The sequence below is a fragment of the Heterodontus francisci genome, chromosome 43, assembly GCF_036365525.1.
Source record: "Heterodontus francisci isolate sHetFra1 chromosome 43, sHetFra1.hap1, whole genome shotgun sequence".
NCBI classification, from domain to species: Eukaryota; Metazoa; Chordata; class Chondrichthyes; order Heterodontiformes; family Heterodontidae; genus Heterodontus; species Heterodontus francisci.
In genome coordinates, this window is record NC_090413.1 from 7,096,992 (window position 1) to 7,120,802 (window position 23,811).

The following is a 23,811-nucleotide window of genomic DNA, read 5'->3' on the forward strand; positions in this document are numbered from 1 at the left end:
ACACTCACTGACCCTCCGACCCTCACACTGTATAAACACTCACTTACCTTCCGACCCTCTCCCTGTATAAACACTCACTGACCCTCCGACCCTCACCCTGTATAAACACTCACTGACCCTCCGACCCTCACACTGTATAAACACTCACTGACTCTCCGACCCTCACCCTGTATAAACACTCACTGACCCTCACACTGTATAAACACTCACTGACCCTCCGACCTTCACCCTGTATAAACTCTCACTGACCCTCCGACCCTCACCCTGTATAAACACTCACTGACCCTCCGACCCTCACCCTGTATAAACACTCACTGACCCTCCGACCCTCACCTTGTATAAACACTCACTGACCCTCCGACCCTCACCCTGTATAAACACTCACTGACCCTCCGACCTTCACCCTGTATTAACACTCACTGACCCTCCGACCTTCACCCTGTATAAACTCTCACTGACCCTCCGACCCTCACCCTGTATAAACACTCACTGCCCCTCCGACCCTCACCCTGTATAAACACTCACTGACCCTCCAACCTTCACCCTGTATAAACACTCACTGACCCTCCGACCCTCACCCTGTATAAACACTCACTGACCCTCCGACCTTCACCCTGTATAAACACTCACTGACCCTCCGACCTTCACCCTGTATAAACTCTCACTGACCCTCCAACCCTCACCCTGTATAAACACTCACTGACCCTCCGACCTTCACCCATAATAAACACTCACTGACCCTCCGACCCTCACCCTGTATAAACACTCACTGACCTTCTGACCCTCACCCTGTATAAACACTCACTGACCCTCCGACCTTCACCCTGTATAAACACTCACTGACCCTCCGACCTTCACCCTGTATAAACTCTCACTGACCTTCCGACCCTCACCCTGTATAAACACTCACTGACCTTCCGACCCTCACCTTGTATAAACACTCACTGACCCTCCGACCCTCACCCTGTATAAACACTCACTGACCCTCCGAACCTCACCCTGTATAAACACTCACTGACCCTCCGACCCTCACCCTGTATAAACACTCACTGACCCTCCGACATTCACCCTGTATAAACACTCACTGACCCTCCGACCTTCACCCTTTATAAACACTCACTGACCCTCCGACCCTCACCCTGTATAAACACTCACTGACCCTCCGACCTTCACCCTGTATAAACACTCACTGACCCTCCAAACCTGACCCTGTAAAAACACTCACTGACCCTTCAACCCTGACCCTGTGTAAACACTCACTAACCTCTGACCCTGTATAAACAATAACTGACCCTGTAGAAACAGCCACTGACCCTCCAGCCCTGATCGTGTATAAACACTCACTGACCCTCTAATCATGACCTTTTATAAACACTCACCAAACCTCCGACCCTCACTGACCTCTGACCCTGTATAAGCACTCACTAACCCTTCAACCCTGACCCTGTATAAACACTTGCTGACCTCTGACCCTGGATAAACTCCCACTGACCCTCTGACCCTGTATAAACACTCACTGACCCTCAACCCTGATCCTGTAGAAATACTCACTGATCCTCTAGAAAGACTCACTGACCTTCGACCCTGACCCTGTATAGACACTCATGACTGTGTTTTGATATCAGGAAGTAATTTTAAATTATCTGTCGAGAGCATTGAGCATTAAGCCAAGTTTCTACTTTCAGATTTATTTCTAGATAAAATCACAGTGCCTGACACCAGCGTGACATTTGAAGTCCACTCGTCAAATGCCCCGTTTCCGAGCTAGTTATCAGCTTCTTGACCCTTTATCGGAATTGCCGAGATTATTCTTTGTGTCGTTGATTGTGGCCGAGTTGCTCACAGAAGACTGAAAATCACAACAAGGTGTGTGGATTACATTTCACATTGAAGTGCAAATTCATCGATCTCATCATAGGTGATCATCTTCACTCTTTATCCAGGGGTCCCCATTAAAGAGAGTCAATAGAGTAACTTCTCCTGTCCTGGGTCACTCTGTTACATCTTCGTTTTGCCCTATTGATAATTTTTTTGCTTGATTAGTTTAATCACCATTAACATTGAGAATTTAGCAAATCCACTCACAGAGCTGGGTTACTAATCTCAGCCATATCATTCAAATATTTATCTGTACTCACCTTCTGCTCATCCCAATTACCAGTCCAATTTAATAATTGAAGCTGTCTTTCTGACACAGTTCTTGTCTAACAGTGACAACGGCCTTTATAAACCAATAATCAGGACAGCCAAGAAGGTGCAACCCGACCTCTGACCTATTGCCTTAACTGACACCATTCACGTTCCCCTGCAGTGACACACAGCCCCCCGCCCCACACACTGACCTCAACGGGACTGCATGCAGAACAGAAAATCAATCGCAAATTGAAACATGACAAAGTTCACACTGTGTGCTATTTTCTTTACACTTGTTCTGTTTCTTTTTATACGTCACTAATACCTTCCAGTTTGGCGAAAAGGATTAAACCCCAAATGTTAACTTGTCCATTTTCTCCACACAGGCACGGTCTTGCCAAGAACTTCTGGTTTTATGCTTTTAAGTTTGATATGGTGTTTCTATAAGTTGAAGCCACAGCCTATGAAGAGTTAGAGAGTGGCAGGGGGGTGGTGGTGGGAGTAGGGTGAGAGAGAATGAGGGAGTGTGTAAATGCAATCAATAACAAAGCAGGAAGTTATAGAGTTGGTGCTGAGACAGTAGGAGATAATCAACAGTGTGGCAGTGTGTGTGTTTGTGAATGTGTCCACACGTGTGAGTGAGTCAATGAAGATTGAAGGGAGATTTGATAAAAGTGCACAAGAATATTACAGGTTTAGATAACACAAAGAAAAGCCGTTCCCATTCGCTGATGCTACAAGGACTAGGGGAGACAGATTTCAGGTTTTGGGCAAGAGATACAGGGGAGATGTGAGGAACAACTTTTTATCCAGCGAGTGGAGGAACTCGCTGCTTATGAGGGTGGTGCAAGTGGAGAAAATGAATGATTTCAAAAGAAAATGGGATCGGAACTTGAGGGAAATAAATCTGCAGGGAATGGAACTAACTGGATTGCTCTACAGAAACCCAGCATGGACTCACGGGGCTGAATGTCCTCCTTTCTATATCGTAATGAGTCTCTATGACTATGAACATGTGAGAGTGTGCGCGTGGGAGAGTGTGCGCGTGGGCACACTTTAAGCTGATGTAGGTGGATTTCCCCCTACTCGCCTCCTGAACGGGCTGTCTAGGGTCAAACACACAGCATAGGCTTTCTGACCTTGTACTAATGGTGCACATTAATCCAGACTGCACAGTGAGTACTGTTTGCTGCACAAGTACACCAACTCCTAGAATTATGCCTCTAAAGTAACATCTCTGTTAGTGCTGGTTCTTGTCACCAGTTCATTTATAAGACTAGTGAAGTTTTATTCCAGTATAAATCCACTTGAGTGAACTTTCGGGGATATAAAACCCTCCAAGTGTAACAGCACTCAGGGTCTAACCTTGATTTGCTGGAAGCAACATTGGCTGCAAGGAGAGATATCTGATCCAACAATAGAGAGAGACTCTACTCTATCACTTTATACAGGTACCTTCCCAATGAGAGACACTCGACGTACAACTCTGGAGAGGCAAATTAAACAATAGAAATAAAGTCTTGTTCCGTGAGGTTATCTTTGACCTCAGTGGGGAGACGATCAAACAGAAGATCTTCAACAATGAGATTGTTTTTCTTAAGTAACACACAACAGCCGATCTCAGGTGGAATCCTCTCCAAGTGATTTCCTTTCAGCTCCAGATATGCAAGTTGTGTCAACTGCCCAATTTCAGGTGGTATGCAAGTGATGCAGTTTTGCCCCAGATGTAAAGTCTTCAATTTGAGGCACTGGAAGAGCTGGACAGACAGGGTCTCCACTTTGTTCTTGGTGATGGAGAAGTGCTGCAGGTTCTGGAGTAGGTGAATATCTGGTGAGACAGCAATGAGCAGGTTGTGGCTGAGATCCAGGTGCCTTAGTTTTCTCAGGGTGAAGAGAGCACTGGGTAAGGACTCCAGTTTGTTGTTAGATAGGAAAAGCTGCTCGAGGTTTTTGATGAGACTGATGGTGGTTGGGATTGAAACAATGGAGTTGTGCCAAAGTTTGAGACAGGATAGCCTCTTAAGGTGCTGGAAGCTGATGATCTCCTCGATGGTTTGAATGTTATTGGATTTCAAGTCCAGCTTCTGAAGGCTGGCAAGGCTGAATATTGCATGTGGGATCCTCTCCAGCTCACAGTTCTGCAGCTCAAGCTCAGACAGGTTGGCCAGCTTCTTTAAGTTGTTAAGAACCAGTAACTTTGTTCCATCGTTCTGAATGACCAACTTAGACAAGTGAGTAGCAAGCTCCATAACATTTGAAGGGATTTTGGAGAGATTGCTCTTTATGATGAGAATTTTGAGATGCCTCAGTTCCTTTAAGGACTCCAGTCCAATGGCCTTGTTGGTTTCAGAGTTCAGGTTGCCAGAAAGATGCAGCTCCACCAGGTTTTTCAGCGAGTACACCCACAGTGGGATCTCACCAATATCAGTGAACTTGATGTGCAAGATATGAAGATGGTCTCTGAGGAAGTTGAAGGCAATTTGATCAACTTTTGCAGGGCAGTGGTAAAGGTAGAGTTCTCTCAGAGACACCATCTGGGAGATCTTAGCTGGCAGCCTGACATCAGGAATGAGTTCCAGCTTCAGCACCTCCAGGTCACTCATGTCGAAGACGGCTTTCGGAATCCCAGACAACATGAAGAGCTGCAGCTCCAGCTTGCCCTGGATGTTTTTGGACACATGCTGCCGAAGCTTCTCATAAGTCCATTCATGGTTGAGATTCATCTCCAGCAGTTTGCTTTCACAGCCTTCTGACAGGAAGATAGCGAATCTCTTAGAGTAGAGCTGATCATACTGATCGACCATGTGCAGCAGGAAGGCAAAGTCATTCTTCACATCGGGAATGTCACTGAAGTTACTCTCCTCGCGCACCTTCTCAAAGGAGTATTCTTTCAAAGAGCCTCGGAACAGCCAGAACAGGGTGTAGAAACACACCAGTCCGTAGAGGGCTATCAGAATGATGTAGCTGATAAGCAGCTTCCTCAGCATGTAGGCCATACTGTGAGTACAGAAGAACACAGAGTAGCCAGTGACATTCTTAATCTTGGGCGTGCAGATGTGTTCAAACGTGATTGAGTTGACAAACGTGAAGGTGTAGCAAAGAATGATCAGGAATTTTAAAGCTTTCACCACCGTCTGACCAACATAGAACTTGTAGATCAGGTCCCCGTCCTCTGTATGGGCCCGAAACTTGCGCACCTTTTCGAAGAGCGCCTTGGCCTGCTCGCCGTCCTGTTTATCCAGGATGTTCATCGAAGGCGAGCCGGTGACGGGAGGTTCGAAGGTCACTTCAGGGCAGGAGGTCAGCGAGGAGCTGGTGTCAGAGTTCTCACTGGGCTCCAGTGTCACCGACTTGAACATTTTAGTCCGGTTTTGGCTGTTTTCGGAGTCTTCGTTGGCAGTCTCAGACACTGCCTTCGTGGTCCAGGGAGACTCAAAACACTTGCCCAGAATGGAGACAAAGTGCTCCACTTTGGAGGAGGTCTTTGGGAATTTGAACCAGAAGTTGCCACTGGCCAGTAGGATAATAGTGTGGACAAGGGCTATATAAGGGAAGTACTTGGAATACCAGGGCAGGGCCTTCTGGTAACACACTTGGCTGATGTAGACGTACTGCTGGAAGTCCAAATTTGTTTTGTAACTTCCTACTTTTGGTTGTCTGGCTGGAGATGGCAATTTGGTTTGCATTGATCCCGAGGGTTTTCCCTGTGTTCCCGCAGACGTGCGGCTGCCTTGCTCGATGTTCTGAGGGCTTTCAGCAGGCGAGTCCACATTTTGAGACCGGGCCACCGTTGCAGGTTTGCAGCCCCTGGCTGAGAGGTTCAGCCCCTGCACATGGTCGCAAGGTAAACATACAACCTTATCTTTAGAAATGAGCAGGGTCGCTGACAGGAGAGACACCATCAGCATAATGACCACCAAATAGTCCATTAAAACATCCCACCAGGGTTTGAGAAGGCGATGAGTGGGCTGATTATCTAAGAGAGTAGCGAGCTCCGTCAGAGTGATCATATCTACAACAAAGAGCAGGAATGGTTAGCAGCAAGAAAACTCTTCGCCCCCGCCACCACCCCCTCCCCCCCCCCGGGGCAGATTCACCATGTGACCCCCCCCCCCTCCCCTAGGGGGGAGACTCGCCATTAGACCCCCCCTCAGGGGCCACTCACCATTAGACCGCCCCTCCGGGGCCACTCACCATTAGACCCTCCCCTCCCCAGGGGGCCACTCACCATTAGATGCTCCCCTCCCAACTCCATCCTTCACAAGCGGGAGGAACAGCATTAGAATGGGCCTCCTTTCTCTGGGCCCAGTAGGACTGCCCCCCTTCCTCCTCCTCCTCCCTCATGCCCTGTAGATTTGGTCCCTTCCCCTGAAGCATCATCCTGAGGAAATGCGCTCTTCTCCTAGAGTATTGCCCTCCCCCTGGTGCCCCGAGGGTCTGGGCCCTCCCCCCGGTGCCCCGAGGGACTGGGCCCTCCCACCGGAGCCCCAAGGGACTGGGCCCTCCCCCTGGTGCCCCGAGGGACTGGGCCCTCCCCCCGGAGCCCCGAGGGACTGGGCCCTCCCCCCAGTGCCCCGAGAGACTGGGCCCGCCCCCCCCCGGTGCCCTGAGGGACTGGGCCCGCCCCCCGGTGCCCCGAGGGACAGGGCCCTCCCCCCGGTGCCCCGAGGGACTGGGCCCTCACCCCGGAGCCCCGAGGGACAGGGCCCTCCCCCCGGTGCCCCAAGGGACTGGACCCTCCCCCCGGTGCCCCGAGATACAGGGCCCTGCCCCCGTTGCCCCGCGATACAGGGCCCTGCCCCCGGTGCCCCGAGGGACTGGCCACTCCCCCCGGTGCCCCGAAGGACTGGGCCCTCCCCCCTGTGCCCCAAGGGACTGGACCCTCCCCCTGGTACCCCGAAGGACTGGGCCCTCCCCTCGGAGCTCCGATGGACTGGGCCCTCCCCCCGGTGCCCCGAGGGACTGGGCCCTCCCCCCGGTGCCCCGAGATACAGGGCCCTGCCCCCGGTGCCCCGAGGGACTGGGCACTCCCCCCGGTACCCCGAGGGACTGGACCCTCCCCCCGGTGCCCCGAGATACAGGGCCCTGCCCCCGGTGCCCCGCGATACAGGGCCCTGCCCCCGGTGCCCCGAGGGACTGGCCACTCCCCCCGGTGCCCCGAAGGACTGGGCCCTCCCCCCTGTGCCCCAAGGGACTGGACCCTCTCCCTGGTACCCCGAGGGACTGGGCCCTCCCCCCGGAGCTCCGATGGACTGGGCCCTCCCCCCGGTGCCCCGAGATACAGGGCCCTGCCCCCGGTGCCCCGAGGGACTGGGCACTCCCCCCGGTACCCCGAGGGACTGGACCCTCCCCCCGGTGCCCCGAGATACAGGGCCCTGCCCCCGGTGCCCCGCGATACAGGGCCCTGCCCCCGGTGCCCCGAGGGACTGGCCACTCCCCCCGGTGCCCCGAAGGACTGGGCCCTCCCCCCTGTGCCCCAAGGGACTGGACCCTCTCCCTGGTACCCCGAGGGACTGGGCCCTCCCCCCGGAGCTCCGATGGACTGGGCCCTCCCCCCGGTGCCCCGAGATACAGGGCCCTGCCCCCGGTGCCCCGAGGGACTGGGCACTCCCCCCGGTACCCCGAGGGACTGGACCCTCCCCCCGGTGCCCCGAGATACAGGGCCCTGCCCCCGGTGCCCCGCGATACAGGGCCCTGCCCCCGGTGCCCCGAGGGACTGGCCACTCCCCCCGGTGCCCCGAAGGACTGGGCCCTCCCCCCTGTGCCCCAAGGGACTGGACCCTCCCCCTGGTACCCCGAGGGACTGGGCCCTCCCCCCGGAGCTCCGATGGACTGGGCCCTCCCCCCGGTGCCCCGAGGGACTGGGCCCTCCCCCCGGTGCCCCGAGGGACTGGGCCCTGCCCCCGATGCCCCGAGGGACTGGGCCCTCCTCCCGGTGCCCCGAGGGACTGGGCCCTCCTCCCGGTGCCCCGAGGGACTGGGCCCTTGCCTCTTGTACTGGCATTAACCACGGTTCTTTGCAGTAGTGTATGTGGTGCGGGGCCTGACATACTTCAGGCACCTCCAATATAGTCCAAAGTTTTGATTCATTACTGTTCCCAGGGTGACAGGTTCTTTGAATCATTCTAATGTATAATATTAAGCCTGCCTCAAAATAACCGAAAATTTGTTTGGTGCCCATTTTCTCAGAAAGTCTTTGACAAAGTACCACATAAAAGGCTGGTTAACCAAACTGAGGTTCGTGAAATAGGAGGCTCAGTGTCAGCGTGGATCAAAACACGGCTTCAGAACAGAAAACAGCGAGTCATGATAAATGGTTGTTTTTCATACTGGAAGATGGTAGACAGCGGTGTTTAGGAACACTGCTTTTCTTGATACATATATAAATGACTTGAATATTGTAATATGGGTAAAACCTCAAAACTTGCCAATCATACCAAGCTTGGAGGTGAGGCAAAGAGTGAGGATGATACCAATCGACTGCAGCTGGCCATAGATAGGCTGGCAGAATCGGCAGACATGTGGCAGATGGAATTTAATACAGGGGAGTGAGGTGATGTATTTTGCCAGAAGTGATAGCGAGAGGCAATATCGACTTAATGGCACAGTTCTAAAAAGTGTGCAGGACCTGGGGTGCATGTGCTTCGACCTTTGAAGGTGACAGGACATATTGAGAGAGTGGTCAGTAAAGCATATGGGATCTTGGGCTTCACATACAGAGGCCATTGAGTACAAAAGCAGGGAAGTTATGCTGAACCTTTATAAAGCTCTGGTTAGGCCCCAACTAGAGTATTGCATCCAGTTCTGGTCACCACACTTTTTAAGGAAGATGGAGGATCCTTGAGAGGGTGCAGAGGAGATTTACCAGAATGGTTCCAGAGATGGGGGATTTTAGTTACAAGTTTAGGTTGGAGAAGCTGGGTTTGTTCTTGGAGCAAAGGAGATTGAGGGAGATTTGATAGAGGTGTAGCAATTATGACAGGTTTGGATAATGTAGACAAAGAAAAGCTGTTCTCATTAGCTGATGGTACCAGGACTAGGGGACACAGATTGAAGGTTTTGGACAAGAGATGCAGGGGGAATGTGAGGAAGAATTATTTTACGCAGTGAGTGGTAATGACCTGGAACTCGCTGCCCACAAGGGTGGTGGAAGTGGAGAAAATCAAAGATTTCAAAAGGAAATTAAATGGGCGCTTGAGGGAAATGAACTTGCAGGTTACGGGAATAGAACACGGGAATGGGACCGACTGGATTGTTCTACAGAGAGACAGCATGGGCTTGGTGGGTCAAATGGCCTCCTTCTGTGCTGCAATGACTCTATGACTAAGTATTACACCTGGGTAAAGGCCAGAAGCATTTACTTCAGCAACTAGTTTCAGAATTAGTCATATTCCCGGATTTTAATTTTATTCCAGGTCGATCCAATAATCTCAAGCATTGGTCTAGAAACTGCAGCAGATTCCACAACGGTTACCCACACAACAGTCAGACTGAACTACCTGCCAGCGTACCAAGCTGATGGAAGATCCCAGGTTAAATCTTCAATTAGTGCTGTAAATCCAGCCCAGCATCCTGGTCCTGCTCCCTCTCCAGTGCCCACACAGAGATCTGGGGAAGGAAGGGCGAGAGTTAATACCCTGTTTCGAGCTTGCCTGGGATGGCTCTGCAGTCAAATAGCCTGTCAACACTCACTGTCCAGTCTCACTCCCCACACAAGGAGTCACCATGGCCATGACAGGGAACCAGGGGCAGCTTGGAGGACAGTATTGAACTCTGTGTAGTGTTCGGCCAAATCATTCCTTCAGAGAAACGTCCTGGAAGTTCCCAGTCTTTTAGCCGAGATCAGAACCTGGGTCCTGGTCCAATGGAACACAGCAATAGGAGGCCATTCAGCCCCTCAAGCCTGTTCCGACTTTCAATTAGATTACAATCCGTATTTCAGTTCCATCGACCCGCCTTTGTTCTGTAACCCTTGCTATGCTCACCCAACATAAATTTATCAATGGAGGGAGAAGCAGAGTTAACATTTTGGGTCTATGATTATTCTGGGGAAGAAAGGGCCAGAGTTAATGGCCAGTTCTGATGAAAGGTCACTGACCTGAAACGTTAGCTCTGTTTCTCTCTCTGCAGATGTTACCAGACCTGCTGAGTATTTCCAGCACTTTCTGTTTTATTTCAGATTCCCAGCATCGGCAGTATTTTGTTTTTGTAAAAATCTACCCAGCTCAGTCTTGAAAATTTTAATTGCACTTCTCCCCCCAACCCCCCAGCCTTCAAAGTCGTTTTGTGGGGAGAGACTCCTGGATTTCACTATCATTTGTGTGGGGTGCTTCCTGAACAGCTGAGCTTTTATTTTGAGATTCTGTCCCCTTGTTCTGGTCTCCTCCACCACAGGATATAGTTTCAATGCAATCTTTCCTCAGAAATTAACCTTTTAACACTGCTATCATTGTGGAGAATTTGCACTACACCCCCTCCAAGGCCAATATAACCCTATACTGAGGTGTGGTGCCCAGAACTGCATTAATTCTGCAGGAATTCAAGGTGACCGATAACTGCACAAATGCTCAGTCTACACTGTCCCTGCTGACAAATTTTCATGACGTGAGATTAAACTGCTGGTGTCTATTGGCAGGTACAGCTCAATTCTACTGAGCACTGAGCCAGCTGACAGCACTGTGGCATTACATGGATGCGTAATTAGAGGGATGGACAGTTTAAAGTTCATTTCAGTAAAGAGATCGATTCACACTGAATATATAACAGGCCTCAGCGACAGAAAGAAGCCAGGTCCCATCAGGAAGTCAACACCTCGTGAACATTGAACCAATGATTGAATTCAATACGAGGTTTGAGGGGGAGAAGGAGGAGTCACAAACCAAGGTTTTAAATACAGATGAGTTTGAATTCGGAAGGAGGAGATAGAAATTGGCCACAAGTAGACAGGGCCGAACTGTTAATGGATAAAACTACAGATGAACAGTATTTGGCTCAATGTGTGTAATTTAACAAGCCTGACAAACAGGAGAGTTGAGACACAAGATAAAACTCAAGGAAAGGGCCTGTACAAATATAAAGAGCAGAGGGGAACCACGGACTGGGAGAGATGTGAAGAACAGAAAAGGAATATAAGGAAAGCCGTAAGGATACGAGAAAAAACTTGTGAGGGACATCAAGGCCAACACTGTAGCTTTTTCCCAATATATTAAAAGAAAGAGTGTGGCTACAGGAAATGTGGGCCCTTCAAGACAGATGCAGGTGATATTCGAATTGAAAATTAGGAAACGCCACACTTGCCAAGTGGCTATTCTGTTATCAGTCTTCACAATAAAGAATGAGAATAAAGTACCAGAAATATGAGAAAAATAAAAATGAATCAACGGGAAGAACTTGATTTGATACAAATTTTAAAATGGTGATGTAGAAACTAATGAGGTTAAAGATAGATAAACTCTAGAAACCCAATAGCTCCACCTTAGAGTATTAAAAGAATTAAGTGAGGAAATTGTTAGGTTCGTCACCAGTTTCCAAAACACTCTCAACTCAGGACTTGTCTTCTTAGATTGTAAATCTGCCAATCTCACTCCATTATTTAAGAAGGTTTTTTAAAATTCATTCATTGTATGTGGGCGTCACCGGCAAGGCCCACATTTATTGCCCATCCCAAATTGCCCTCGAGAAGCTGGCAGGCTGTTTCAGAGGGCAGTTAAGAGTTACCCAGATTGGTATGGGACTGGAGTCACATACGAACCAGACTGCGCGAGGACGGCAGATTTCCTTCCCTAAAGGACATTAGTGAACCAGATGGGTTTTTACAACAACAACCAACTTGAATTTATATAGCGCCATTAAGGTAGTAAAACATGCCAAGGTGCTTCACAGGAACATTATCAAATAAAATTTGGCACTGAGCCACAAAGCAGATACTATGTCAGATGACCAAAAACTTTGTCCATGAGGTTTTAAGCAGTGTCTTAAAGGAGAGGAGTTAGGTAATAAGGCAGAGAGGTTTGGGAAGGGAATTGCAGAGCTTGGGGCCCAGGCAACTGAAGACACAGCTACCAATGATAGAGCGATTAAAACTGGGGATGTCCAAGAGGCCAGAATTTGAGCACTTATACCTGTATTGCGATGGAGAGAGAATTGGTTAGCAGACAGGAAACAAAGAGTAGGAATAAACGGGTCTTTTTCCGAATGGCAGGCAGTGACTAGTGGGGTACTGCAGGGATCGGTGCTAGACCCCAGCTATTCACAATATTTATTAATGATTTAGGTGAGGGAACTAAATGTAATATCTCCAAATTTACAGATGACACAAAACTGGGTGGCAGGGTGAGTTGTGAGGAGGATGCAGAGAGGTTTCAGGGTGATTTGGACAAGTTGAGTGAGTGGGCTAATGCATGGCAGATGCAGTATAATGTGGATAAATGTGAGGTTATCCACTTTGGTAGCAAAAACAGGAAGGCAGATTATTATCTGCACGGCTATAAACTGAGAGAGGGGAATATGCAGCGAGACCTGGGTGTTCTCGTACACCAGTCACTGAAGGTAAGCATGCAGGTGCAACAGGCTGTAAAAAAAGGCAAATGGTATGTTGGCCTTCATAGCGAGCGGATTCGAGTACAGGAGCAGGGATGTCTTGCTGCAATTATACAGGGCCTTGGTGAGGCCACACCTGGAATATTGTGTGCAGTTTTGGTCTCCTTACCTGAGGAAGGATGTTCTTGCTATAGAGGGAGTGCAGCGAAGGTTTACCAGACTGATTCCTGGGATGGCAGGACTGATGTATGAGGAGAGATTGAGTCAGTTAGGACTATATTCGCTGGAGTTCAGAAGAGTGAGAGGGGAATCTCATAGAAACCTATAAGACTTGACAGGGTAGATGCAGGAAGGAATTTCCCGATGGTGGGGGAGTCCAGAACCAGGGGTCATAGCCTAAGGATAAGGTGTAAACCTTTCAGGACAGGGATGAGGAGAAATTTCTTCACCCAGAGAGTGGTGAGCCTGTGGAATTCGCTACCACAGAAAGCAGTTGAGGCCAAAACATTGCATGTTTTCAAGAAGGAGTTAGATATAGCTCTTGGGTCTAAAGGGATAAAGGGATATGGGGAGAAAGTGAGAACAGGTTACTGAGTTGGATGATCAGCCATGATCATAATGAATGGCGGAGCAGGCTCGAAGGGCCGAATGGCCTCGTCCTGCTCCTATTTTCCATGTTTCTATCTCGGTGGATTAAAGGGCTGCTGCAGGTTACACAGAGGGAGGGGCGAGGCTATGGAGAGGATTTGAAAATGAGAATGAGAATTTTAAAATCAAGGCGTCATCAAATGAATAGAGGAATAGAGTACATAAATGTCAGCAACGTTTTAATCAAATTGGACTATTATCGATTTTGCATTATATTAATTTCATTGTGTCCAGCAACATTTCAATCGGAATTGATCTCATGAATGGTTTATCTTTCCCCTGGATATGGACAGATCCTGTAACAAGACCCTGGAAGGTCACAAGGAATACCATCTTCTCGGTTATTCATCTATTAATTTCACAGGGACGTAAGAGGGGTGTGACAATTTTATGCTGCTTAGGTGGCTATAAAATTGAAGGTGGCTGTATTAATCAGACATATAAAGGCCATAGCAGGATGTGACATCTTCTGAAAGGTGTATGGCTTGTATTCCCCTGAGCTTAGAATATTGAGCAGGAATCTGACTGAGGTGTTCAAAATGATAAAAGGATTTGATAGATAGAGAGAAACGGTTTCCTATGGCGGGAGAGTCCAGAACAAGGGGGCACAATCAAAGTTAGAGCTCAGCCATTCAGGGGTGATGCTAGGAAGTGCTTCTTCATAAAGGAGAGCGGAAATCCGGAACGATGTCTCCCAAAAAGCTCTTGAGGCTAGTGATGAGTACAGGATAAATGCAGTTAATATGCAGATCCAATGTTCCTCTGACAGTGTGGTACTCTGGGATTCAATCTTTGGCCTCCTTGTCTCAAGAGACAATGGGTAAGCGCCTGGAGGTGGTCAGTGGTGTGTGGAGCAGCGCCTGGAGTGGCTATAAAGGCCAATTCTAGAGTGACAGACTCTTCCACAGGTGCTGCAGAAAAATGTGTTTGTCAGGGCTGTTACACAGTTGGCTCTCCCCTTGCGCCTCTGTCTTTTTTCCTGCCAACTGCTAAGTCTCTTCGACTCGTCACACTTTAGCCCCACCTTTATGGCTGCCCGCCAGCTCTGGCGAACTCTGGCAACTGACTCCCACGACTTGTGATCAATGTCACAGGACTTCATGTCGCTTTTGCAGACGTCTTTAAAGCGGAGACATGGACGGCCGTTGGGTCTGATACCAGTGGCGAGCTCGCTGCACAATGTGTCTTTGGGGATCCTGCCATCTTCCATGTGGCTCACATGGCCAAGCCATCTCAAGCGCCGCTGACTCAGTAGTGTGTATAAGCTGGGGATGTTGGCCGCCTCGGGGACTTCTGTGTTGGAGATACGGTCCTGCCACCTGATGCCAAGTACTCTCTGGAGGCAGCGAAGGTGGAATGAATTGAGACGTCGCCCTTGGCTGACAGACGTTGTCCAGGCCTCGCTGCCATAGAGCAAGGTACTGAGGACACAGGTTTGATACACTCGGACTTTTGTGTTCCATATCAGTGCGCCATTTTCACACACTCTCTTGGCCAGTCTGGATATAGCAGGGGAAGCCTTTCCCATGCAATTGTTGATTTCTGCATTGAGAGACAGGTTACTGGTGATAGTTGAGCCTAGGTAGGTGAACTCTTGAGCCACTTCCAGAGTGTGGTCGCCAATATTGATGGATGGAGCATTTCTGACGTCCTGTCCCATGATGTTTGTTTTCTTGAGGCTGATGGTTAGGCCAAATTCATTGCAGGCAGCCGCAAACCTGTCGATGAGACTCTGCAGGCACTCTTCAGTGTGAGATGTTAAAGCAGCATCTTAGTAACTCACTGCTCCAGTTACATTGTGTGAAATTATTCACTTTTGCCCCTTTCTCCATAGTCACCCCAAGTGATAGAAGAACATAATAAACAGGAGCAGGAGTAGACCATTCAGCCCCTCGAATATCATACCAGAAATATCGGGGAACACAGGGCTTAGTGAGAGAGAGGAACTGAAGGAAATCAGTATTAGTGGAGAAATGGTGTTGGGGAAATTGATCGGATTGAAGGCCGATAAATCCCCAGGGCCTGTTAATCCCAGAGTACTTAAGGAAGTGGCCCTGGAAATCGTGGATGCATTGGTGGTCATCTTCCAAGATTCTATAGGCTCTGGAACAGTTCCTACAGATTGGAGGGTAGCTAATGTAACCCCACTATTTAAAAAGGGAGGTAGAGAGAAAGCATGGAATTATAGACCAGTCAGCCTGACATCGGTAGTGGGGAAAATTCTCGAGTCCATTATAAAAGATTTTATAGCAGAGCACTTAGAGAACAGTGGTAGAATCGGGCAGAGTCAGCATGGATTTACAAATCTTGACAAAATTACTAGAATTCTTCGAGGATGTAACCAGTAGAGTTGATGAAGGGGAGCCAGTGGATGTGGTTTATTTGGACTTTCAGAAGGCTTTTGACAAAGTCCCACATAAGAGTTTAGAGTGTAAAATTAGAGCACATGGGATTGGGGGTAGTGTATTGCGATGGATAGAAAATTGGTTGGCAGACAGGAAACAAAGAATAGGAATAAATGGGTCTTTTTCCAAATAGCAGGCAGTGACTCATGGGGTACCGCAGGGATCGCTACTAGGACCCCAGCTATTCACAATGTACATTCATGATTTAGATGAGGGAACTAAATGTAATATCTCCAAATTTGCAGATGACACAAAACTGGGTGGGAGGGTGAGTTGTGAGGAGGATGCTAATGCTTGTGAGTGGGCTAATGCATGGCAGATACAGTATAATGTGGATAAATGTGAGGTTATCAATTTTGGTGGCAAAAACAGGAAGGCAGATTATTATCTGAACGGCTATAAACTGAGAGAGGGGAATATGCAGCGAGACCTGGGTGTTCTCGTACACCAGTTGCTGATGGTGCATGAAGGTCCAACAGGCAGTAAAAAAGGCAAATGGTATGTTGGCCTTCATAGCGAGAGGATTAGAGTACAGGAGCAGGGATGTCTTGCTGCAATTATACAGGGCCTTGGTGAGGCTACACCTGGAATATTGTGTGCAGTTTTGGTCTCCTTATCTGAGGAGGATGCTCTTGCTATAGAGGGAGTGCAGCGAAGGTTTACCAGATTGATTCCTGGGATGGCGGGACTGACGTTTGAGGAGAGATTGAGTCGGTTAGGATTATATTCGCTGGAGTTCGGAAGAGTGAGGGAGGATCTCAAAGAAAACTATAAAATTCTAACAGGACTCGACAGGGTCGATGCAGGAAGCATGTTCCCGATGGTGGGGGAGTCCAGAACCAGGGGTCATAGTCTAAAGATAAGGGGTAAACCTTTCAGGACTGAGATGAGGAGAAATTTCTTCACCCAGAGAGTGGTGAGCCTGTGGAATTCGCTACCACAGAAAGCAGTTGAGGCCAAAACATCGCATGTTTTCAAGAAGGAGTTAGATATAGCTCTTGGGTCTGCAGGGATCAAAGGATATGGGGCGAAAGCGGGAACAGGTTACTGAGTTGGATGATCAGCCATGATCATAATGAATGGCGGAGCAGGCTCGAAGGGCCAAATGGCCTACTCCTGCTCCTATTTTCTATGTTTCTATGAGGCTGCTCCGCCATTCAGTATAATCATGGCTGATCCACAATTCCCGCCTGCTCCCCGAATCCCGCGATTCCCCAAGAGACCAAAAATCTGTCTATCCCAGCCTTAAATCATATTCAATGATGGAGCTTCCACAACCCTCTGGGGTAGAGAATTCCAAAGATTCACAACCTCTCAGTGAAGTAATTTCTCATCTCAGTCCTAAACGATTGGCTCCTTATCCTGAGAATGTGTCCCCGTGTTCTAGATTCCCCAGTGAGGGGAAACACCCTTTCAGTGTCTACCCTGTCAAACCCCTACAGAGTCTGCTGTGTTTCAATGTGATCATCTCTCCTTCTGAACTCCAAGGAGTAGAGGCCCAATTTACTCAGCCTTATGTCAATGCTCTCATCCCAGGAACCAATCGAGTGAACCTTCATTGCCCCACCTACAAGGCAAATATATCCTTTCTTAGATATGGCACCAGTGCCCAGAGTCCAACAAATGGGAAATGCAGACAGACAGCATGTTAAAGGGCCTAAAGTGCCCCTCAAACCGTACCCAACATCAGCCCTGAGCCTTGCAAGGAGCAACCCTTCCCGAGCAGTGTGCGATTGCCATTACTCACAGGAGCCAGCAGAATCCCAGAGGCTGGTGATCCTGTGTTTTGAACCACTGTCACTCACTTGGTGGCTTGCAGCTTGCAATCCTTTCCTATCTCATTGTCCTCAGTCACAACCTCTTCTGAGCAACTCATCAGCTTACACCCTCCCCCACATTACACCTTATCTCAGCTTTTTGCCATGGACAGAAACACTAACAGGATGTTGAACTGTAAGGGGAAGGTCTGGACCCTCTTTGTGAGTGTCAGACTGAGCAGATGGAGACACATACACACACGCACAGAAAGCAAAGGCAGACTAGCATTTCTAGAACGCCTTTCACCACCTCAGGACATTCCAAAGCACTACACAGTAAGATCCCACAGACTAAAATGTGATCATGATCAAATAATCTGTTCCCAGCTTGTTGTTTGAAGGATAAATATTGGCCAAGACACTGGGGAGAACTCCCCCGCTCTTCTTCAAAATAGTGCCATGGGGTCTTTTATGTGCACCCAAGAAGACAGATGGGGCCTTGGTTTAACATTTCAGCCGAAAGACAGAAACTCTGACAGTGCAGCACTCCCTCAGTACTGCACTGGAGTGTCAGTCTGGATTATGTTCTGGAGACTCTCGGGAAGCTACAGCTGAAAACGTTGGAGGCATGGTGTCTCTCTTTCAATGATGGATTATGAATTTTTGGGGCTATGGGTTAAATTCCTGTTTACAAGAAATAAAAGAACAGGCATTTGTGTTTGTAGGTTAACTAATGGCTGCCCTTCCCACGCTGTGTGACTAGGGCAGTGCAATCTGTCACATGTAGGGGCCAGTGAGCACTGACTCCATCCCTTACAGCCAGACCCAGACACTGCTTCTCACCTACTAACCATCCCTATCACACCAGCCCTTACAGCTCCATCCCTAAACACTGGCTATCCTTTTATACCTGCAGTTATCTTGTCCACTGACTTGTGCTGATAGGTTAGGCCTCGGCTGCATGATAAGCTGTTCCTCAGAGTAAAGGAAGGCAGCCTGTTTGTGCCATGGCTTTATAATAAATCTTGCACATGCTCAGTAAAGAAAAGAGGTGTGGCTGTGGGGGAGGGGCAGGTCATGGAACATTCACCCAAACTGGGCTGGGAGTGGTAATGAGGCTTTCAGAAAAGCTCCTGTCCATTAGGGCAAGCAGTTTGCTGCAAATACTTTAAGGAAATAAATGAGTCTGTGTGAGCTCTGTAATGCAAGCTCATGTTTTCTATGTGTGACCAGGTTCACCTGTGACAGGTCCACAGGCTGCAGCAGGCTCCTGACAACAAGGCCCATTACCCGTGATGCTGCTTTTGGGAGTTGTGGCAGGAGCTCCACACCAACTCATCCAGCAGAAGTGGCAGAGACAGGACTGGAAACCATCACATCCAGCAGAGATACAAATCACTAAACCAGCACATCCAGCAGAGATACAAATCACTAAACCAGCACATCCAGCAGAGATACAAAACACTAAAACAACTCATCCAGCAGAAATGGCAGAGACAGAACGGGAAACCATCACATCCAGCAGAGACACAAAACACTAAACCAGCATGTCCAGCAGAGACACAAGACTCTAAACCAGCACATCCAGCAGAGACACAAGACTCTAAACCAGCACATCCAGCAGAGATACAGACTCTAAACTATCACATCCAGCAGAGACACAAAACACTAAACCGTCACATCCAGCAGAGACACAAGACTCTAAACCAGCACATCCAGCAGAGTTACAGACTCTAAACCAGCACATCCAGAGGTACAGACTCTAAACCAGCACATCCAGCAGACACAAGAGTCTAAACCATCACATCCAGCAGAGATACAAAACACCAAAGCACCACATTCAGCAGAGACACAAGACTCTGAGCCATCACATCCTGCAGAGATACAAAACACTAACCACCACATCCAGCAGAGACACACGACTAAGCAATCACATCCAGCAGAGATACAAAACACTATCACATCCAGCAGAGACACAAGACTCTAAACTAGCACATCCAGCAGAGACACAAAACACTAACCAGCACATCCAGCAGAGACACAAGACTCTAAACCATCGCATCCAGCAGAGGCACAGTGACGCAGTGGTTAGCACCGCAGCCTCACAGCTCCAGCGACCCGGGTTTGGTTCTGGGTACTGCCTGTGTGGAGTTTGCAAGTTCTCCCTGTGACCGCGTGGGTTTTCGCCGGGTGCTCCGGTTTCCTCCCACAGCCAAAGACTTGCGGGTGATAGGTAAATTCGCCATTGTAAATTGCCCCGAGTATAGGTAGATAGTGAAGGAAGGTGGGGATGTGGTAGGAATATGGGATTAATGTAGGATTAGTATAAATGGGTGGTTGATGGTCGGCACAGACTCGGTGGGCCGAAGGGCCTGTTTCAGTGCTGTATCTCTCTATGACTCTATGACTAACCACCACATCCAGCAGAGACACAAGACGGTAAACCAGCACATCCAGCAGAGACACAAGACTCTAAGCCAGCACATCCAGCAGAGATACAGACTCTAAACCATCACATCCAGCAGAGACACAAGACTCTAAACCAGCACATCCAGCAGAGATACAACTCTAAACCAGCACATCCAGCAGAGACACAGACTCTAAACCAGCACATCCAGCAGAGATACAAAACACTAAAGCACCACATCCAGCAGAGATACAAGACTCTGAGCCATCACATCCACAGAGATACAAGACACTAAACCATCACATCCAGCAGAGATACAAAACATTAATCACCACATCTAGCAGAGACACAAGACTCTAAACCATCACATCCAGCAGAGATACAAAACACTAACCACCACATCCAGCAGAGATACAAGACTCTAAACCATCACATCCAGCAGAGATACAAAACACTAACCACCACATCCAGCAGAGATACAAAACACTAACCACCACATCCAGCAGAGATACAAGACTCTAAACCATCGCATCCAGCAGAGATATGAGTGGTGCAGTGGTTAGCACCGCAGCCTCACAGCTCCAGCGACCCTGGTTCGATTCTGGGTACTGCCTGTGTGGAGTTTGCAAGTTCTCCCTGTGACCGCGTGGGTTTCCTCCCACAGCCAAAGACTTGCAGGTGATAGGTAAATTGGCCATTGTAGATTGCCCCTAGTGTAGGTAGGTGGTAGGAGAATTGAGTGAAGGTGGGGATGTGGTAAGGAATATGGGATTAATGTAAGATTACTATAAATGGGTGGTTGATGGTCGGCACAGACTCGGTGGGCCGAAGGGCCTGTTTCAGTGCTGTATCTCTCTATTTTTTTTTACACAGAGGGTGGTGAGTGCCTGGAACTTGCTGCCGGGGGAGGTGGTGGAAGCAGGTATGATAGCGACGTTTAAGAGACATCTTGACAAATATATGAATAGGAAGGCAATAGAGGGATACGGACCCCGGAAGTGCAGAAGGTGTTAGTTTCGGCAGGCATCAAGATCGGCGCAGGCTTGGAGGGCCGAATGGCCTGTTCCTGTTCTGTACTGTTCTTTTTTCTTTTTTGTTCTTTGACTCTATGACTAACCACCACATCCAGCAGAGACACAAGACTCTAATCCATCACATCCAGCAGAGAAACAAAACTCCTTCTCCTGTATTTTAACTGGATTGAATGTGTTTCATTCTTCAGCTCTTGGATGGAAATACAACCAGTGTTCAACTCATGACATGTTGACAAATAAGAATCACTGTCACTTATAACAACAACCTTTAACATAGTAAAATGTCCCACAGTGCTTCATTGGAGTGTTATGAAACAACATTTTACACCGAGCCACAAAAGGAGATATTAGGTCAGATGACCAAAAGCTTGGTCAAAGAGGTAAGTTTTAAGGAGTGTGTTAAAGGAGGAAAGCCAGGTGGAGAGGCAGGGCGGAGTTGGGAGGGAATTCCAGCCGAGTTTGGGGGAAAGTGCAGTCTGACTGTGGCAGTATGTGGACTGAGGGGTTGGGGGTGAGGGCAGTCACAGGCCTCATTCACGATACATCTCCATGGAGTGAGGAACTACCCCAGCCTCTCCTCCTCTTCCCTTACATCATCTTCTCCTTTACCCTTCTCAGCCGTGATAGTTTCTCCACTGATTCATCACCAGAATTTCTTCATAAAAATTATTTTAAATATGCAAAAGAGATCAGGGTCATTTTTCCTTTTATGGTCAAGGCCTGCATGTAAGCTCACTCTGTGTGGTGCTAATGGAGTTGATCCCGTGACTGACTGGGAATATGGCTGCCAAGCCCGTCTGGGCCTAGCTAAGTTGCCAGGCAACAGGCATCCCTGGGGTGGGGGGAGAGTCTGCTAGACCAGCGGGCCGGCCGTCTGTTGCCTAGTTACTGGTACACGCTGAGAACAAACAGATTAAATATGGATGAATGTTTTTTTTAACAAGGACTGGTGTCGGTGTGTTGTTGGAAGGAGGCGGACCAGGAGACATTCCCATTGTTAGTCTGTAATTGGCTGGTCAGACATCAAATGAACAGGGAGAGTGAGCAAACATTGGGTTTACTCACTCCGATTAAATCTCCACCGACAGATTAGTGACAGGAGCAGAGAATTGATGAGACATACGTGAGCTGCCTGAGTAAAATGGATTGCAATGTCAAACTGACCCATAGAGAGCTCGGGAACCACTGTCTCCCCAACTCCAGGGTTAAGGACAGGGAGTGAAGGAGTCTCTCCCTCCCCAGGATTAAGGACGGGGAGTGAGTGAGTCTCTCCCTCCCCCAGGCTAAAGCACAGGTAGTGAAGGAGTCTCTCCCCCAGGGTTAAGGACGGGGAGTGAGGGAGTCTCCCCCCACCGCCCCATGGTTAAGAACGGGGAATGGGGGAATGAGGGAATCTCCCCCCCCCCATGGTTAAGAACGTGGAATTAGGCAGTCTCTCCCCCCAGGATTAAGCACAGGGAGTGAGGGAGTCTCCCCCCCCAGGATTAAGGACGGGGAGTGAGGGAGCCACTCTCTCCCCCCAGGGTTAAGGACAGGGAGTGAGGGAGTCTCACCCTCCCCCAGGCTAAAGAACAGGGAGTGAGAGAGTCTCTCCCTCCCCAGGGTTAAGGACGGGGAGTGAGGGAGTCTCTCCTTCCCCTTAGCTAAAGGACAGGGAGTGAGGGAGTCTCTCCCTCCCCAGGGTTAAGGACGGGGAGTGAGGGAGTCTCTCCCTCCCCAGGGTTAAGGACAGGGAGTGAGGGAGTCTCTCCCTCCCCCAGGCTAAAGGACGGGGAGTGAGGGAGTCTCTCTCTCCCCAGGGCTAAGGACAGGGAGTGAGGGAGTCTCTCCCTCCCCCAGGCTAAAGGACGGGGAGCGAGGGAGTCTCTCCCTCCCCAGGGTTAAGGACAGGGAGTGAGGGAGTCTCTTCCTCCCCCAGGCTAAAGGACGGGGAGCGAGGGAGTCTCTCTCTCCCCCTGGGGTTAAGGATAGGGAGTAAGGGAGTCTCTCTCTCCCTGGGGTTGAGGATAGGGGGTCTCTCCCTCCCCAGGGTTAAGGACGGGGAGTGAGGGAGTCTCTCTCTCCCTGGTGTTAAGGACAGGGAGTGAGTGAGTGTGAACAGCAGAATCCACAGTACTTTGCTCTCTGGGTACAGGGTTTGCTAAGTGTGCAGTCGAACATTGACAGACGGAGTGGAGAATCCAGCCTCTTGAGAGCTGTCTGTTTGTTGCTGGAGGTTCACTTCCTCAGTCAGAAACATAAATGCCGTACTTACTGTGAAAAGAGAGCTGTCGGCAGCAGGAAGTCCGGGTGAGAGGCAGCTCGACGTGTCAGTGCTGGTCACAACATGTCGTGGGCCGGCCTCCGTTTACTCTTTGATCTCACTCCCTCTCTCTCTCCCCCTGTCTGTCTCTGCCTTTCTTTTTCTTCCCTTCGTGTATTTCTTTGTATCTCTCTCTCTCTCTCTCTGTCTGCCCTCTCTCCTTCTCCTTCTCCCTCTCCTTCTTCCTCTTTCTCCCTCTCCCTCCCTTCTCTCCCTCTCCCTTCCCCTCTCCCTTCCCCTCTCCCTCCCTCCCTCTCCCTCTCTCTTCCCCCTCCCTCCCTCTCTCTCTCTCTTCCCCTCTCCCTCTTGCTCCCCCTCACCCTATCCCTCCCTCTCCCTCTCCCCCCTCCCTCTCTCTCCCTCCCGCTCCCTCTCCCTTCCCTCTCCCCCTCTCTCTAAAGTCCCCTGAGCTGTCAGTCGGGTTTCCTCCTGCTTTGTGCTCTTAAAAACTCACGTGATCTGACTTTTTGTGGCAAGTTGCTATGGCGACTCTAGTTGGCCTTGAGCTACAGAAACTCAGCAAAACAGACGTTAATTCTCAATGTAATCTGTAGCTGCTAATAGCAGAACATCGCTGAGGGACAGG

At 49.3% G+C, this 23,811-nt stretch overlaps 1 protein-coding gene across 2 annotated transcripts; it reads right to left on the reverse strand.

Annotated features, from left to right (window-relative positions):
* Positions 1–1,668: 1,668 nt before the first annotated feature.
* Positions 1,669–23,470, reverse strand: LOC137355581 (volume-regulated anion channel subunit LRRC8D-like). Of its 2 annotated transcripts, none has more exons than XM_068020847.1 (3): positions 23,178–23,470; positions 9,633–9,741; positions 1,669–6,145 (listed from the first exon to the last, which is right to left on the reverse strand). In XM_068020847.1, the coding sequence occupies exon 3, from the start codon at positions 6,141–6,143 to the stop codon at positions 3,633–3,635; it is 2,511 nt and encodes an 836-aa protein (XP_067876948.1). In that variant the 5' UTR covers positions 6,144–6,145; positions 9,633–9,741; positions 23,178–23,470; the 3' UTR covers positions 1,669–3,632. The 2 variants fall into 2 exon arrangements, with proteins under 2 accessions (XP_067876948.1, XP_067876947.1); XM_068020846.1 differs by having other exon boundaries at positions 9,645–9,741; positions 23,178–23,469.
* Positions 23,471–23,811: the final 341 nt, after the last annotated feature.

Bases quoted from the DNA above. Each gene is read 5' to 3' on its own strand.
- LOC137355581 (XM_068020847.1), bottom strand. From the start codon at position 6,143: ATGATCACTCTGACGGAGCTCGCTACTCTCTTAGATAATCAGCCCACT.